At 48.6% G+C, this 14384-nt stretch overlaps 1 protein-coding gene across 1 annotated transcript in view; it reads left to right on the top strand.

The window, feature by feature from the left end:
* Nucleotides 1-2185: 2185 nt before the first annotated feature.
* Nucleotides 2186-14384, top strand: part of EDC4 (enhancer of mRNA decapping 4) — a 36128-nt gene continuing 23929 nt past the window's right edge. Inside the window, exons 1-9 of the mRNA XM_080364908.1 lie at nucleotides 2186-2405; nucleotides 6552-6708; nucleotides 7802-7913; nucleotides 9066-9165; nucleotides 10595-10784; nucleotides 11800-11947; nucleotides 12486-12590; nucleotides 13502-13611; nucleotides 14196-14279. Of these exons, the coding sequence (XP_080221034.1) occupies nucleotides 2330-2405; nucleotides 6552-6708; nucleotides 7802-7913; nucleotides 9066-9165; nucleotides 10595-10784; nucleotides 11800-11947; nucleotides 12486-12590; nucleotides 13502-13611; nucleotides 14196-14279 (1082 nt within the window). The 5' untranslated portion in view covers nucleotides 2186-2329. The remainder of the gene's footprint in view (nucleotides 2406-6551; nucleotides 6709-7801; nucleotides 7914-9065; nucleotides 9166-10594; nucleotides 10785-11799; nucleotides 11948-12485; nucleotides 12591-13501; nucleotides 13612-14195; nucleotides 14280-14384) is intronic.

Genomic DNA, 14384 nt, shown 5'->3' with positions numbered 1-14384 from the left:
AGTTCTCAGCTGTTGTGTTTTACCAACACATGCCTCAAATAATACACAAGGATGACCACAGTCACACAGTAGTTAATGTAGTCGTGAAATCTGTTGCATTCACCATCAAAGCTAAACTGGACAGCTGTGTTTTCCTTATAGGCAGATGCACAGGATGTCAGTCTAGCACTGCCCTCCTGGAGTTGGTGTCCAGCTCTAATCCCCTGGCCAGATTTGTGCTCTACGTTGTCTTTCTAGCATCACTTCATTATAATTTGAGCTGGTTGGTAGTACTGTGTTTGCTGTGCAGGGTTTTAGTGTGGTTAGCTGTCATGTGTCCTCAGCCCTGGAGGTGGTGGTATTCCACCAGGGGAGGAATTTATTAAATTTCTCTTCCCAGCATATGAGGTGGCACAGGAGCAGAATCACATTTGCTTTACCTTCAGACCTCACTAAGCTATTAGGCCCCAGTTTTCAAGGGATCAGCATGCCTCGCTGAGCTTGCCTTTAAAGTGTATATCAAGGAGAAGTGCTGGGTCCTGCACGTGGGTCACAGCAACCTCATGCAACTCAGGCTTGGGGTAGAGCAGCTGGAAAGCTGCCTGATGGAAAAGAGCCTGGGGGTGCTGGGTGACAGCTGGCTGAACATGAGCCAGCAGTGTGCCAAGATGGCCAACAGCATCCTGGCTTGTGTCTGAAACAGCACGGCCAGCAGGACCAGAGCAGTGATTGTCCCCTTGTACTCACCCCTGGTGGGGTTGTACCTCAAATCCTGTGGGATGTTTTGGGCCCTTCACTAGAAGAGGGACATAGGGGTGCTGGAGCGTGTCCAGAGGTGGGCGAAGGGGCTGGGGCACAAATCTGATGAGGAACTGCTGAGGGAGCTGGGGGGGTTCAGCCTGGAGAGGAGGGGGCTCAGGGGGATCCTTCTCACTCCCTCCAGCTGCCTGCCAGGGGCTGTAGGCAGGGGGGTCGGTCTCTGCTCCCAGGTAACAAGTGACAGGACAAGAGGGAACGGCCTCAGGCTGCGCCAGGGGAGGGTTAGGTTGGGTATCGGGAAACGTTTCTTCCCTGGGAGGGAAGAAGTGTTGAAGCACTGGCACAGGTTGCCCAGGGAGGCGGTGGGGCCACCAGCCCTGCGGGTGTTTAAACAACGCCTGGACAGGGTGCCTGGGGCCGCCTGGACAGGGTGCCTGGGACCGTGGGCTAGTGGTGGCCTTGGCAGCGCTGGGTTAGCAGGTGGACTCTATGGTCTTGAGGGTCTTTTCCAACCTGAACGATTCTGTGGTTCTCTCTGAACTTGGCACTTCCCTTTCTGAGACTGGCCAGGTATGCCGCGGGGGCCTCAGGCCGGCCATTTCCCGGAGCTGGCTGCTCTGGCCGCTGAAGTGGGACAGGGCTTGCTGGGAGGCTGAGGTTGGGGCCCTCCCATCGGGTACCGCAGCGTTCCCGTACATCCCCTGCTGGAAACCCATGGCTGTTGTGGCGCTGCTGGGGAGAAGTGGCGCTCGGAGCCGATGGCTGGGAGAGAGGAGCAGCGTCTGCAGCCAGAGGTTTACAGGGAGCCAGGCCCGGGCAGGCGCAGGGCTGGCCATCCCTGTGTGGGGCTGCGCAAGCCGGGGGAGCTGCTTTCAAGGGCAGTTTCAAGGGACGGTGCATGTGGCAGGCATAAGTTTAAAAACATCTGAACCGAGATTCTTTCAGGCCGTTAAACGGGACCCGCACGGTTGTCCCCTGAAATTGGTCACCTAGATCTTTCAGGGGCTCTTTTCCCCACCTTTCGCCATGCTCCCACTCCTTGCCGGGAAGACACAAACACCGCATTCCTGTATCAGCATCAGTCAGCAGCTTTGACACCCGCAGGCCACTTCTGTCGCCCCACACATCTGCTGTCCCAGCTGTCCCCGCACCCGCGGTGAACGCGGGCCTCGGCTGAGCCGCACAGCCCGGGCCCGAGCCCGGCGGCAGGCGAGGGGGCACGGCCGAGACAGGAAAACCGGGGCGCGGGGCCGGCGGCGGTGGGAGGCTGTAACCCTCCGGAACGGCCCGGGGGAAGGAGCGAGGGCTCGCGCGCGCGCTGACGCTGCCGGCCCTGGCGGGACCCCGCGAGGAGGAGGAAGGGGCGGCGGGGAAGAGCTCGCCGCCTCCCACCGCCGCCGGTCCCGGCCCTGCTGCCCGCCCCGGGGCCGGCCCGGCTCCGCCCCCGCTGCGCCCGGAACGCTGCGTCCCGGCGGCGCTTTCCGGCCGGCGCGGCGCGGCCTGGACCGGAGGCGGAAGCGTGGGTGGCGGGCCGGGCTGGGGCAGTGCGGTGGCGGCGGGCCGGGCGGCGGCGGGAAGCGAACTGGGCCCCATGGCCTCCTCCAGCATCGACATCGAGGACGCCACCCAGCACCTGCGGGACATCCTCAAGCTGGACCGGCCGGGAGGTGAGGTGCCGGGGGCGGCGGGCCTGGCCGGGGTGGGGCCACTGCACTGGGCGGGCGACCGCGCCGCCCTGCCCCGGGACTCCCCTCGGTCGCCGCGCCGGGGCCTTGCCGTGTGCCAGGTGGCCGCGTGCCAGGTGGCCGCGCTCCGGGCCCGGGCCCGGCCCGCTTCCCCTCGGGGCGCCGTCGACATCGGCCTCCGCTGGCAGCGTTCCGCCCAGGGTGGGGGGTCCCGCTCGGCCCTGCCGCCTTTCCCGCAGCGCCCGGTGCCGGTGGGGAGCGGTGCCGGTGGCCCGGGCTGAGCCCCCCGCCCGCGGGGAGGGCCGCCGTGGCGGGGCGGAGCGGGACCGCGGGCTGGCGCGGCTGTGGGCCTGCGGGCCCTGCCCCTGGGAGCCCGGCGGCGCTGCCCCCCAGCCGCCCCCCCCGCCCCGGCCGCGGCTCCCGCCGCTGCTGCGGCGCGGTGAGTTACCCGGGGGCCTCGCTGGGCTTGGCGCGGGGGGCTGTCGGGCCCTCCGGGATCGGTGCCATCCTCACCCTTCCCACAAACTTTTCGCTCTCCCCCTTGAAGGTGAAACGAGATTGCAAACCGCTTTCTAAAGCGGCTGCGAGTCTGCTCCTTTGACCCCGAGCTCCTCGGAGCTCTGCGGGCCCCCTCCTGCCCGCAGTGGGGAGCCGAGCCTTGGGAGCCAGCCTGTTCCCGCTCCCCCGGAGCCCCTCGCTCTCGCCCCCCTCAGAGCTTTTTGACCCTACCGTGGCATTTCATGCAAACCTGATGAGCTAATGGTCCGAAGGAGGCTGAGACCGTGGATGTTTTGCAAAAAAACCTTAGCTTCTTTGTAGAAGACAGAATTGATGCCCATGTTGCGCTCCTGTTGAGGGAAGGGCAGGAATAACAGCTTTTAAGCATCCTGAGAGTTGGTACGAATGTGCTGCCTCCAAAGCAACTGCCGTGTGTGCTGACTTTTGCTTGGCCTAAAGGCTGGAGGAAGGGTTGTTGTGGCAGAGGTGCAGGGGCATGGGAGCGGATGGGGCAAACCTACAGGAAGTCGCCTTCATTAATTCTACTGCCCATAGAGAAACTTACCATTACTGGAAGTAGTCTCTTTTGTTTCTAGAGCGCTTGTGTGTTTCAAGATTACAATTCTTATAAGAAAATACATTTTTCCATCGCAGTGCAGCACTCTGTACTTGGAAGACTGAAAGGCGCAGGGATGGGGAATGCTTGTTTCACAAGCAATTTCTGAAATGAAACAATGCTTTATGGTAATGGTTGGAGTTGTTTCTGTTCTCTCAAGGTGAGAGCAGCTTTCCCCTGAAGCAGCTTCTCTTGCTGGTTGAAGCAAAGGAGTTAGTTATTTATTATTAGTTATTTATTGTTGTTTTTCTTCTCTTACTCACTCCCTTTATACCTGCTCTGTCAGCTCTAGTGCACAAGAAGGTGCTTGTTGAGAAGAAAAGGAGTAAATGGACAGTAAGTCAAGCAGTAAGGAACCTGTGGTGGTTGTTCACAGAAATCACTGCTTGGGTAAGAGCAAATAGACTTGAAGGAACTGGGCATGATAAAGTGAACAGCAAGAGTACACATATGTTAACTGAAAGCCTCTGAAAATCCTGTTAGGATGTCAGAGGAGGGGGAAACTAGGATCCTTCAAGGCTTTTGAAAGAGAATATAAGCAGCCTCATGAAATGTATGTGTAGGTCTAGTCTTGTCTGGCACAAAGTTGCTGTGGTCAAGGTCCTCTTTAGTTCTAGTTTCTATTATACCCTGGCTTTTACTTGCAGATTTTAATACCCAGAAGAGACCAGCATGGCTTCTTTCCAACGGTATTGCCACAAAGAAGATTTTGCAGTACTAGGTGCCCATAGCTATGAGCAGCATTACATTAGTCTGGGTGCTGTCCAGGCAGGGGACAAGCAACACTCCCTGCTCTGAGGAGTTTGCAACTGTCACAATACTTTTTTAGTTGTGCTGGGTTTGGTGATAGTGGAAATGCGATCCACTGCCCTAGTCTCTCTGAACACTGTTTTCTCCCAGTTTCAGCAAACATCCATTGCTCTGTTAGCCCTTGCCATTTTTTTTTTTTTAATGCCATGTCCTCGGCAAGGTGGAGCTGCATGATCAAACTCTGGGGCACGTAGACAGACCATCAGTGCCAGCATGCTATGGAGTCCCTGCTGGGGTTGTGGGCAGGACCCAGGTTTTAACATGGGCTCACTGTTCAGTACAGAGTAGCATCCTCTGGTGCAGGTGACAGCAGGAGCAGGAAGAGTTCAGTATCTCAGCTCTGACTGCTCCTGCTTTCCTTCTCTTTGAAAAGATAATTAATACGACCTCATTTCTTTCCCTTTGAGGCCTAGATCTACCAGTCTAGGTTAACATTTTGGTTTTGTTCGTGTACCTACTAAACACTGAGCTACTTCCCTTCTTTTATACCTTCAGGATTGTGCACAGGCAGCACTTAATGCTTGTCTGGCTCTCCCTAAGACAGAGTGATGGGCTAAGCCCATTCCTGAGCTTCGGTGTACTGTTCTTGTGCCCATCAGCCTCTGGGGTGTGTTTCCTCCTTCCCTTTCCCATGGGGCAAACATCACTGTCCTGTTGTCCATAAAAGAGAGAGATGTGAAGCATTCCTGTTGCTGCAAATAGGGAAAAGACTGTATCACCTTTCTCTGGCAGCCTGGATGCTTTTTCTGTAGTGGATATTTTCCTGCTCTTGGTTGCAAAGGATAAATTGCAGTTGATGGAAGGAGCTGCAACTGGACAAGCACCCACCATATGCTATAGGAGTAAGGGGTGCATCTTAATGCTGCAGTAGCAAGCACAGCACAAATGTGTTAGGTGGTTACACAGGATCGTGTTTGCTGGCCTTGAAGTTTCTTCATGCTGTGTGAGTGCTGCTTTCTTCATGCAGTGCAGGTAAACTGAGGTGAGTGCCCGGATGGTCTCTGCGTCAGGATACCCTGTTGCTGCACAGGCTTTTTGTGGCCATAGCATAGTCGCTGATTTAATGGCTGTTCATAAACAGGCAAGTTTTAAATATAGTTGCAGTTATTTCTGTAGGCGGCAGCACTCATCCTGGTACACTAAAGCCTGTTTGGTAACTGAAAGCTTGCCTTGCGTTCAAAGGACATACCTCTTGCCCACAGTTACATTTGGGTTTGTTACATGTGAGAGTAGTAGTGGAGCTTCTGGTCCTGGGAGCAGCCATTTTGCAATGGCAACAGCTCCACAGCAGTTGTTACCTGGCAACAGTATATGAAATTTCAGTTTTCAAAACCAGTGAAAATTTCAAGCGAGGATTTTGTTGAGACACGAGGCTTTGACTTCGCTGTGCTGATGTGTAAGTGCAGATGGAGTGGGCTTGTGCTCTATGTACCTTGCTAGTGAAACAGAGGAGTCTCCTTCACCACCTGTTGCATCTGGTCCTTCTAAAAGCCTTCAGAAGGTATGGAGGCCACCAGGCAACTTGTGCTAGGCCAAATATATGAAGTCAGGGCACGTGCATCCTCAAAGCACAGCTGAAACTCTGAACGAATAGTTGCTTTATGCAGAACTTGAGCGCTGTAAACTTCTATGTCACTAATCAACCAAGGGAAAAATGCAGGAATCGCCTAGAGACAGCTGCGTAGTTCCATAGCCAGTGGACTTTGAGGTCAGGTCTCGCACTCAGAAGCCAGTTTTGGAGTAAGAAATTTAGCATTTCCAGCCAACCCCAAGTGTTGCAACGAGCCACTGTGTTGCTGGACTTCGGAGATCTCTCTGCAGATGTGAGGGTTAGAAATGACCTTTCAGGAACCTTTTGATCTGGTACTTGATTCAGGAAATCTGAATTACCAGCTTAGTCTTTCTGATCCAAGACTATTTGATCCTCCTCAAAGCTGGTCAGTTCCTTGTACCTGTTCTTGGGTGTTTTTCTGGTCTGCTGGGATTGCTTGTGCAAGAACAGAGCTGTGACTTCACTTGTTTGTGTTTCTTACGTGGGAGGTCTCTCACACATTGTTTTTGGAGAATACTTTTCCCAACTAATTCAGTGTATTCTGCCTGGCAGACCAGTAGAACCTGACAGAACAGCCTGGAGGGAGTGTATTTCACTCAGTGCTATTTCTTTTAAATAGATGTTGTGCACAGTTGGCCATGCTTTTCCCTAGGTTCGGTGAATGAGAACCGGAGACCGTCAAATTCCTATAACGGAGACCTGAATGGACTGCTGGTGCCTGATCCCATTGCAGCTGGAGATGGGCCTTCTTTGGCTAAGCCGGTGCATCGCAGCATTTCTCTGGGAGCCCTGCAGGAGAAACAAGTCATGTAAGTTTTGTCGAAGAAAGGCTGAGTGTGAATAGGAAAACGATTGAAAATGAGTTCTGGTTAGCCTGGACCAGCACGCTGGGAATCTGAAGAGTTTTACATCGAGTTCAGGTGACAGCTGTGAGTCAGTGCTGCTGGTCAGAGCTTTTGTAGTTTTTGTGAGGCTGGTGTGTGGAGCCTGCCATCCTTCTGCTTAGGAAGTGCAGAATATTGGCAGAGCTTTTTTTTGGAGAGAAGGGGAGCAGAACTAGTCACATGGCAGACATTGTAAATAAGGATGGAGGTAAATTAGCAGGGCTCTGGGTGAAACGGCATTCTCAGTAGACCTCCAGCTGGACTCCTTCAGGGACCCAAGGTACCTGAGGGTAACTTTTACCAGTTCACAGTATGGTAGACCTTGTGCTTGTCGAAGTATTGCTCTCCGCATAACATAAAGCAGGACAAATGATCCTGAGCTGGATTTCTATCTAACTCTTTGCTGAGTTGTGCATATACATCAATGCATTTTGGGCAATACTTGTGCTTTTACTGCTTATATGCAAGAGAACATATGCATATAGGATACTTTGGATTTGTCATGGGAGTAATAACACAAATCCACATCAGTCTAATCAGTATAATGCTTGGCTTCATGTGCTGACTCTTAACATTAGAGCTCGTGTAAATAGCTTTTGTTTGGGTTCTCTGGTCATAGTTTTGTGAGAGGCTGCTGTGAGAACCATGAGCAGCATGCACTGTGGTTGATGAGGTTCAACTGACTGACTTTGGTCTCTTTGCACCTTCCAGTGTTGGGTCGTAGTCAAGGCTACTTTAACCAAATGTAGGTCTGTGCTCAAGTCAAATGGACTGGAGGATTTTAAGCTGAAGAAACCGGGTGCTTGGCACTGACAAACCTGTGACACATGGAGAAAGGAGGGTCTTGACTGAAAGTAGATTCTGTTTTCAGTTGTTCAGCTCAGACTTCCTGGATGCACAGATACTCCTGCATTGGTGTTAAAATTACGAATAGCAAATATCTGACCTCTTTTCTCTTCCTGTGACTCCTGTCTGATGGTGAATTTTTTTTACCTCCCCCTTTTGTTTTTCTTAAAAGCTGCCTTTCAGGTGATGACAGCTCCACTTGCATAGTGATATCAGCAAAAGATGTGGAGATAGTGGCCAGCAGTGATTCCAGCATCACCAGTAAGGCCAGAGGGAGTAACAAGGTAAGGAGCAAGAGGAAAGCGTAGTTCTGTGGTTTTGGGGATTTTTTTGGGTCACGTGAGCTCATGCTTGAATATTTTTAAACAGCAATTACGGTCCCTTTTCCTGTGTTATAGGAGCTTTAAATTAAGTAGAAGTTTGTCAAAGAGCTTAAAGAGGGGCAAAAATTTGGAGTGGTGTCTTGTCGGTGGTTGTTACTCTTATTTCAGAATCTGGCCAAGTTATCCTCTAATTTTCAGGAATAAGTCCATGACCTAAGCTGTAGATTCACGGGAAGGTGTCATTCCTTCACAAGCAAGCTTTTCCTGCTGTTGTTTCTTCACTGGAAGGTCTTCACAGTGGGGGGCGTTTGGGAGAACCGAAACAAAAATTCTTCATAGTTTGCTAGCTTCAGTCCTGCTGAGGGCTCCACCCAGCAGATCCAACATGCAGAAGAACCAATATGCTGATATCAGAACTAGTGCTGTAGCAGAATACTAAGACATGCTCAGAAGAAATGCTAGGCATTAGGAGAGAACGCTCTGGTCTTCGTCTTCTTGGCCCTTTTCCATACTATATCATTTTTTTCCGTAATGTGCAGTGAATTAAGGGACCACAGAGATAGTAAATAAATACTGTACCATGTTATCACTGTTTTTTGTAGAAAATTCTGAAGATAAAAATGACAGGGAGGATCACTGCTGTAATTTCCATAGTATTTCTTAATTCTTTGCTCAGAGATACCAAATAAGACCAGACTCTCAGTTTCTTGGAAAGCAGTATTAAAACTATGCAAGTGCCTATGCAGCAAATGTGTTTCTGTATTTCAAAAAAAGTTTCTAAGAATGGGAATCCTGACACTAATGCTAATAAAGAGATAAGGGCTGCTTTGCTGTAGTTGCAGGGTAGCGTGGTGTTCTGCAGCATGACAAATCCATTGCAAGAAGAAATGCTCTCCATGAAAGGAGACATTCATCAGCCTCCAGAAGTTTGAATGTTCAGGGCTCTGCTACCTGGCATTCAAGTGCAATTCTCCTTACCAACTGGTGCTTCTAACAGTTCCCTATTAAACATTACAGATCTTCCCTGGAGGAAATTGTATATTTGGCAGGTTTATTGCAGGAAAAAGTTAATTCCAGACATTTCTCATGTTTTGTTTTCTTTCTCCTGAGCAGGTGAAAATACAGCCTGTTGCTAGATATGACTGGGAGCAGAAATATTATTATGGCAATCTGATAGCTGTTTCAAACTCTTACCTGGCTTATGCCATTAGAGGTGAGATACCTTCTCTGTCTTGGATGTGATTTGTATTATTTTGCTCTGTGTATCTCTAAAAGAGTCAAAGTTTGCATCAGAAGAAGGTAAATGTCAGTAATTGAAGCACATCTTGCAATACTCAGAGTGCTGTTGACTATATTGGTTTTGCTGGACAGTAAGCTGATGTTCCGATTAGTCCTCTAATTAAATATTTCTGCTGCAAACAAGCTTCTCTGTAGCTAAGCACAGAAACAGCCCTGCCTGTGGTAATTTGAGCAGATAAATGTTTGTGATGGATTTGCTTGCATAAATTTAGAGTTGAGTTTAAGGCTAAATATAGAGGAGCCTAAGAGCAATGCATATGCAGTGTATTTTGCAATAGAAAGGGAGGGAAGAGCAGAACAATGCAGGGAAATACTGTTTCATAACATATATGAAACAAATGAACACTTAGTCATCTGCAATGTCTCTGTTCTCATATAAGCGCATAGTGTTTAGAGCTCAGTCATCTCTTTCCTTTCTTCTCAGTTCTAGCCCCCTTTCAGTTTGTCTGGCCTTTTATGAAATCTACAACTCTGCTACTGTGTTTTTTTCCTAGCTGAGATTATTTTAGAGCAGCTTTAGGGTGTCTCACCCTTTTAAAAAGTATTAAAGCTTGGGTGCAGTAACACTCTGGAAAGCTGAGTGGTCTGCTAGGGCTGGCGTGGGCATCAAGAAGTGGAAGCAATATGGTCTCCAGAAGATTGCCTGTGCCACAGTGACGTTTGTCTGAAATGGGGAAGCTTTGCTTGGTGTGTGTGTGCTCTAAAGCATGTTCTTTTCAGTCCTGCAAGCCAAAAGCAGTGCTTTTTGCCAGGTGAATGTTTATGATTTTTACATTCCCCTTACAGAACATGTATTTGAGCTAGCTGCCTCTCAGTGACTCCTTTTCTCCGGTTACTGCAAATGAAATTGCTGTTAAAACTAATTCACTGTCACTGGAGGTCAGCCTTGGAGGTTTGGAAGCTTTATCATGAGCTCGGGCTAAAGATTTAGGCCTTACATTTAATGAAGGCATCTTTCATGAGGATAACCCTGGGTATTATGGGAAGTCAATTTCTGTTGTGTTCTTTTCAAGTAGAACAACTTAGAATTTGTGGTGCTTGAGAAACAGAAGATAAGGGGAATTAAGCTTCCCTTAAATACGCTGCCCCTTATAGGGGCAGGCAAAGTCCTCCTTGATGCTGCCGTTCCAGCCTTTGCGCCAAATCTGAGAAGTGCAGTGAATATTTGTGCCTGTGTTGAAAGTGCTTGTTAATGTGGTACCTATTGATATGGGTTTTCAGAGTGCTGCCTGTGGCAGCTGACGGCAGGATGGGCGCTAGAAATGCTGATGGTTGGGAGCAAAGGCAGTCCTGCGGGGAACCACACAGATCAACGGTGACTTCTCCCTCTGTCTTTTCTGCAGCTGCCAGTAATGGCTCCGCTATGGTGCGGGTGTTGAGCATCAGCACTGCTGAGCGGACCTTGCTGAAAGGATTCACAGGTGGTGTGGCAGACCTGGCTTTTGCTCATCTCAACTCCAACCAGCTGGCATGCCTGGATGAGGCTGGCAACCTTTTTGTCTGGCGCCTGGCCATGGATAAAGAAAAGATCCAGTATCTTGTCAGAAGATATGCTCATATGTGTCTTTGTGTGGTAGTTAATGTGAATACAACCTCCAAACTGCAACTTATTTGTAGCCTTTCCAGAATAGCAGCTTGCAGGGGGAAGGTCAATAGTTCTGCCCCTTCCAGAGTATCAGTCACCCTGTGCCTGTATTCAGCCCAGTTATTACTTGAAATGGCATGTAACTTGAAATTCTAGGGCTGACGTGTTGGTGTTCCTTTCTGGTCCAAGCAAAAACAGAAGTGTCAGTCTGTGTTAGCTGGCCTTGCAGATGGGTGGTGTTACCTCAGCTGTGCGATGTTTTTTTACTCACATTTGTCTAGCTCTTTTCTTAGTTACTTTTCTGGGGAAGAGGACGTAATAGTTCCTTCCCACTCACTATCTTCCTTCCAAACCTTCTTCTGGTGGTTCTGAAATTTCAGTGTTTCATTCATTGCCCTAAATCTTTGCCTTTTAATTGCTAGGAGTGACTGCTTAGTACTTTTGGGAAGCATGTCAGTCTGTGGGATATGTCATTGTAGGTTGTGGCTTCTGAATTTTAATTGTATACCATCACTTCAAAAGCAACTGGAGCAAAGGCAGTAGTAGTTTTTAAGGTCTGATCTGTAGGGGTGGACTAGAGCACTCAGCCTGGGGCAGTGTGTTAGCTTTCCTGTCTTTCTGTGTAGTGTTGTGACGCTAGCTGAAATCAGTTAATCTGTCCACCAGCAGTTGCATGGATTGCACATTCAGATGTGGCTGTGTGGCCCTGTTGTGCTTACCCTGTCTGCAGCCTGCAGGAGAAAATTATGAGACTTAACCTTTGCAAGCTTAACCTCTTCTGCCAGCGAAGAAACGGTAGCTTGTCTGCTTTCTTAGCAGAATCCTTTTACCTAGTTTCATTTGAATCAGTGAGCCAAAAAATCTTGAGGTTTTACAGTATTTAAGAGGGCCAAGCCTGAATAGGTTATTGCTGAGCATTAATAACACAGCCAGAATGTTACATTTCTTAACCATGGTGATCAGAGAGGAGATCTTGGTTAACATCAAGCGACCTGAGAATACACCCTTGAACACCTCTCGACGAATCATCTGGTGCCCTTTCATTCCGGATGATAATGAGGAGAGTGGTGAAGAGGGAAGTCAGACGTTGGCATTGTTGCATGAGGACAGGGTAAGGAAACCCTATTCTTGAAACATTGTCCCTTATTACCATTAGCAGGAGAGAATCTAATGAAGGAAAGAGCTCATATGGTTAGGGCTGTAAAGACTCCTGTCTAGTCCATGTTGAGGTTCCTCCGATAATATGAGATGTGGGATTCTTCTCCTCTGAGGAGAGGTCATACTGATCTTTCTTTGGGCCTCAGGAAGATGGAAAGTGATCATTTCTGCTCGCCATCAAATAGCCAGGACCACTAGAAACAACGTGGAGGGCCAGAGGCATTGCTTTTCTGTTGAGGCTGAGCCAGTGTGTAGGGGAGGGGGCTTGGTGAGCAGCAACCACAATTGCCAAGAGCAATTCCCTGCACTTATGTATGGCTGGATGCCAGGAATCTAATGGCCAAATTGGGTGAAAATGGGAAGGTTTATGTCACGTACTTGCCGTTGGGCTGGTATGTCAGGATATGAGATAGTGGATCTAAAAAAATCTCCACTGGATCAGACCAGTAGTTGTGGAAATAAACCTGTGTGCCTGCATGTTTGTTTTCCAGGCAGAGGTGTGGGATTTGGACCTTATCCGAACGAACAACAGCTCCTGGCCGTTGGAGGTGCCTAGCATCAAAGAAGGCTTCATCGTAGTGAAAGGCCACAGCACGGTAGTAAAGCTTTTTTTTTTCTTCTTTTTTTCTTCACTGCCATCACACAGGTCATCGCTGAGGTTTTCTTTGTGTCCTGGTGTCTCAGGAGCTCTAGTTCTTAGGGTGGTTGGCTGTAAAAAAACCAACCCAGTTTCTTACTCACCCACAGCCTACTGGCTCTGTGCACATGCTGTTGGTAAGTAACCTCTGTTTAAGGAGCTGAGGTGAATGTGTAGTCATTTGCTTTGAAAATGGCTCTTGGAAAATCTTACCTGTGTTTCCAAGGGCCTGTTTGACAGCCTGGGCTGTATTTCAACTGTCTTGTATCTCCTGGTAAATGGCGCACTTAACAATGCTGTGGTTTACTGCTGGATAGGAAGGGGATAATTAAGCCCAGTGTCAACTTTAGTTTTTCTATGATTTCTCCAGTGACTGTAGTTCTAGATGTGAATGCAGTGGACCAGGACTGCAGCTGAGTATCCAGTAGGCGATATTTTGAATATAAAAGAAACAACTGGAAAGAGTCCAGTTTTGCTTCTTGAACAGGATGATGACAAACTATTTTTATCACTCAGATGAAACAGTAATGATTGTGAAAAGCCACAAGATCCTAAAAGAAAATGAACTGTGTTCATAACATGAGTAACTGTAGGAACAGTAGCAGCACAATCTGTTGTACTTAAACTTGCTGTCCGGAAAAGGTGATTGTTATTATTACCAAAAAAAAAAAAAAAAAAAGTCCTGTCAGTTCTTCTGTGAAGGGTTAAGCTGTCTAGCGATGTGTCTGTCAGAAATCATTCTGATCTCCTGCACTATTGGACTGTTAGTCAAATTCCTGTTTGAAGAGAGTAGTCTGTCTTCCTGTGAAATAAAAAAAGCTATATAATGACTTTTCTGTGTCTTTCCTCTCCCCCTACCCCTCTGTGTAGTGCCTCAGTGAGGGAGCACTTTCTCCGGATGGAACTGTGTTGGCCACAGCAAGTCATGATGGTTTTGTCAAATTCTGGCAGATCTATATTGAGGGGCAAGATGAGCCAAGGTAACTGGAGAATTAGAAAATGAAGGATCTTGGAACTGAGAGCAGCAATTTCTCTGTGAGAATTTCCTTGTTACAGAATCTTCTGTGATGTTAATTCTCAGGACATTATAAAGATACAGGGTGAATGTTTGTAAAGTACTTTGTTGCTGAAGAGCTGTATCGATGACTTTCGCACAAGGTTTGGTGAACTTAGGGAAAAAGCAAAGAGCTGTGTCTGGAAACCAGAGTTCTGTGCTTTGCACAGGCTGTAGCCAGACTCTTTTGCACTGTCTCTGTAAATGCAGAAAGCTTCTCTGAGCTGTTCCTCTCGATGCTGACTTCTTTTATGTATTGTACCCTCGTTAAAACACCAAACCAAATGGCAACATGTGATTATATTTATTTTTCAATCACAATTTATGTCTGCATGGGCTGTGATGTCCTTATTTTATATAAGCCTGTAAACAGCTACAAGTTGGTAACACTTGGTGGCTGCTGACTTAATGCTGCCTTTGGACAAGGAATAATGTGTTCAGTGCCCACCTCTTGTCTTCCTCATTTACCACTCCCTGCACACTTGGATGTTTTCTCTGATTCTTTCCCAGGTGTCTTCATGAGTGGAAACCCCATGATGGTAGGCCTCTTTCCTGCCTGCTGTTTTGTGACAACCATAAAAAACAAGACCCAGAGTAAGTTCCAAATCCAGTACTTGAAGTATCAAAGTTTGGTAGTGTCTTCTAACTCTACCTTTGGAGGGTTCCTTGTAACCGCATGGTACTTGTAAAAGTTTAGCT

This window comes from Falco punctatus (assembly GCF_963210335.1).
Source record: "Falco punctatus genome assembly, chromosome: 14".
Taxonomy (NCBI): Eukaryota; Metazoa; Chordata; class Aves; order Falconiformes; family Falconidae; genus Falco; species Falco punctatus.
The sequence above is the reverse complement of the archived record's forward strand: the minus strand, read 5'-3'. Positions and strand labels throughout refer to the sequence as shown.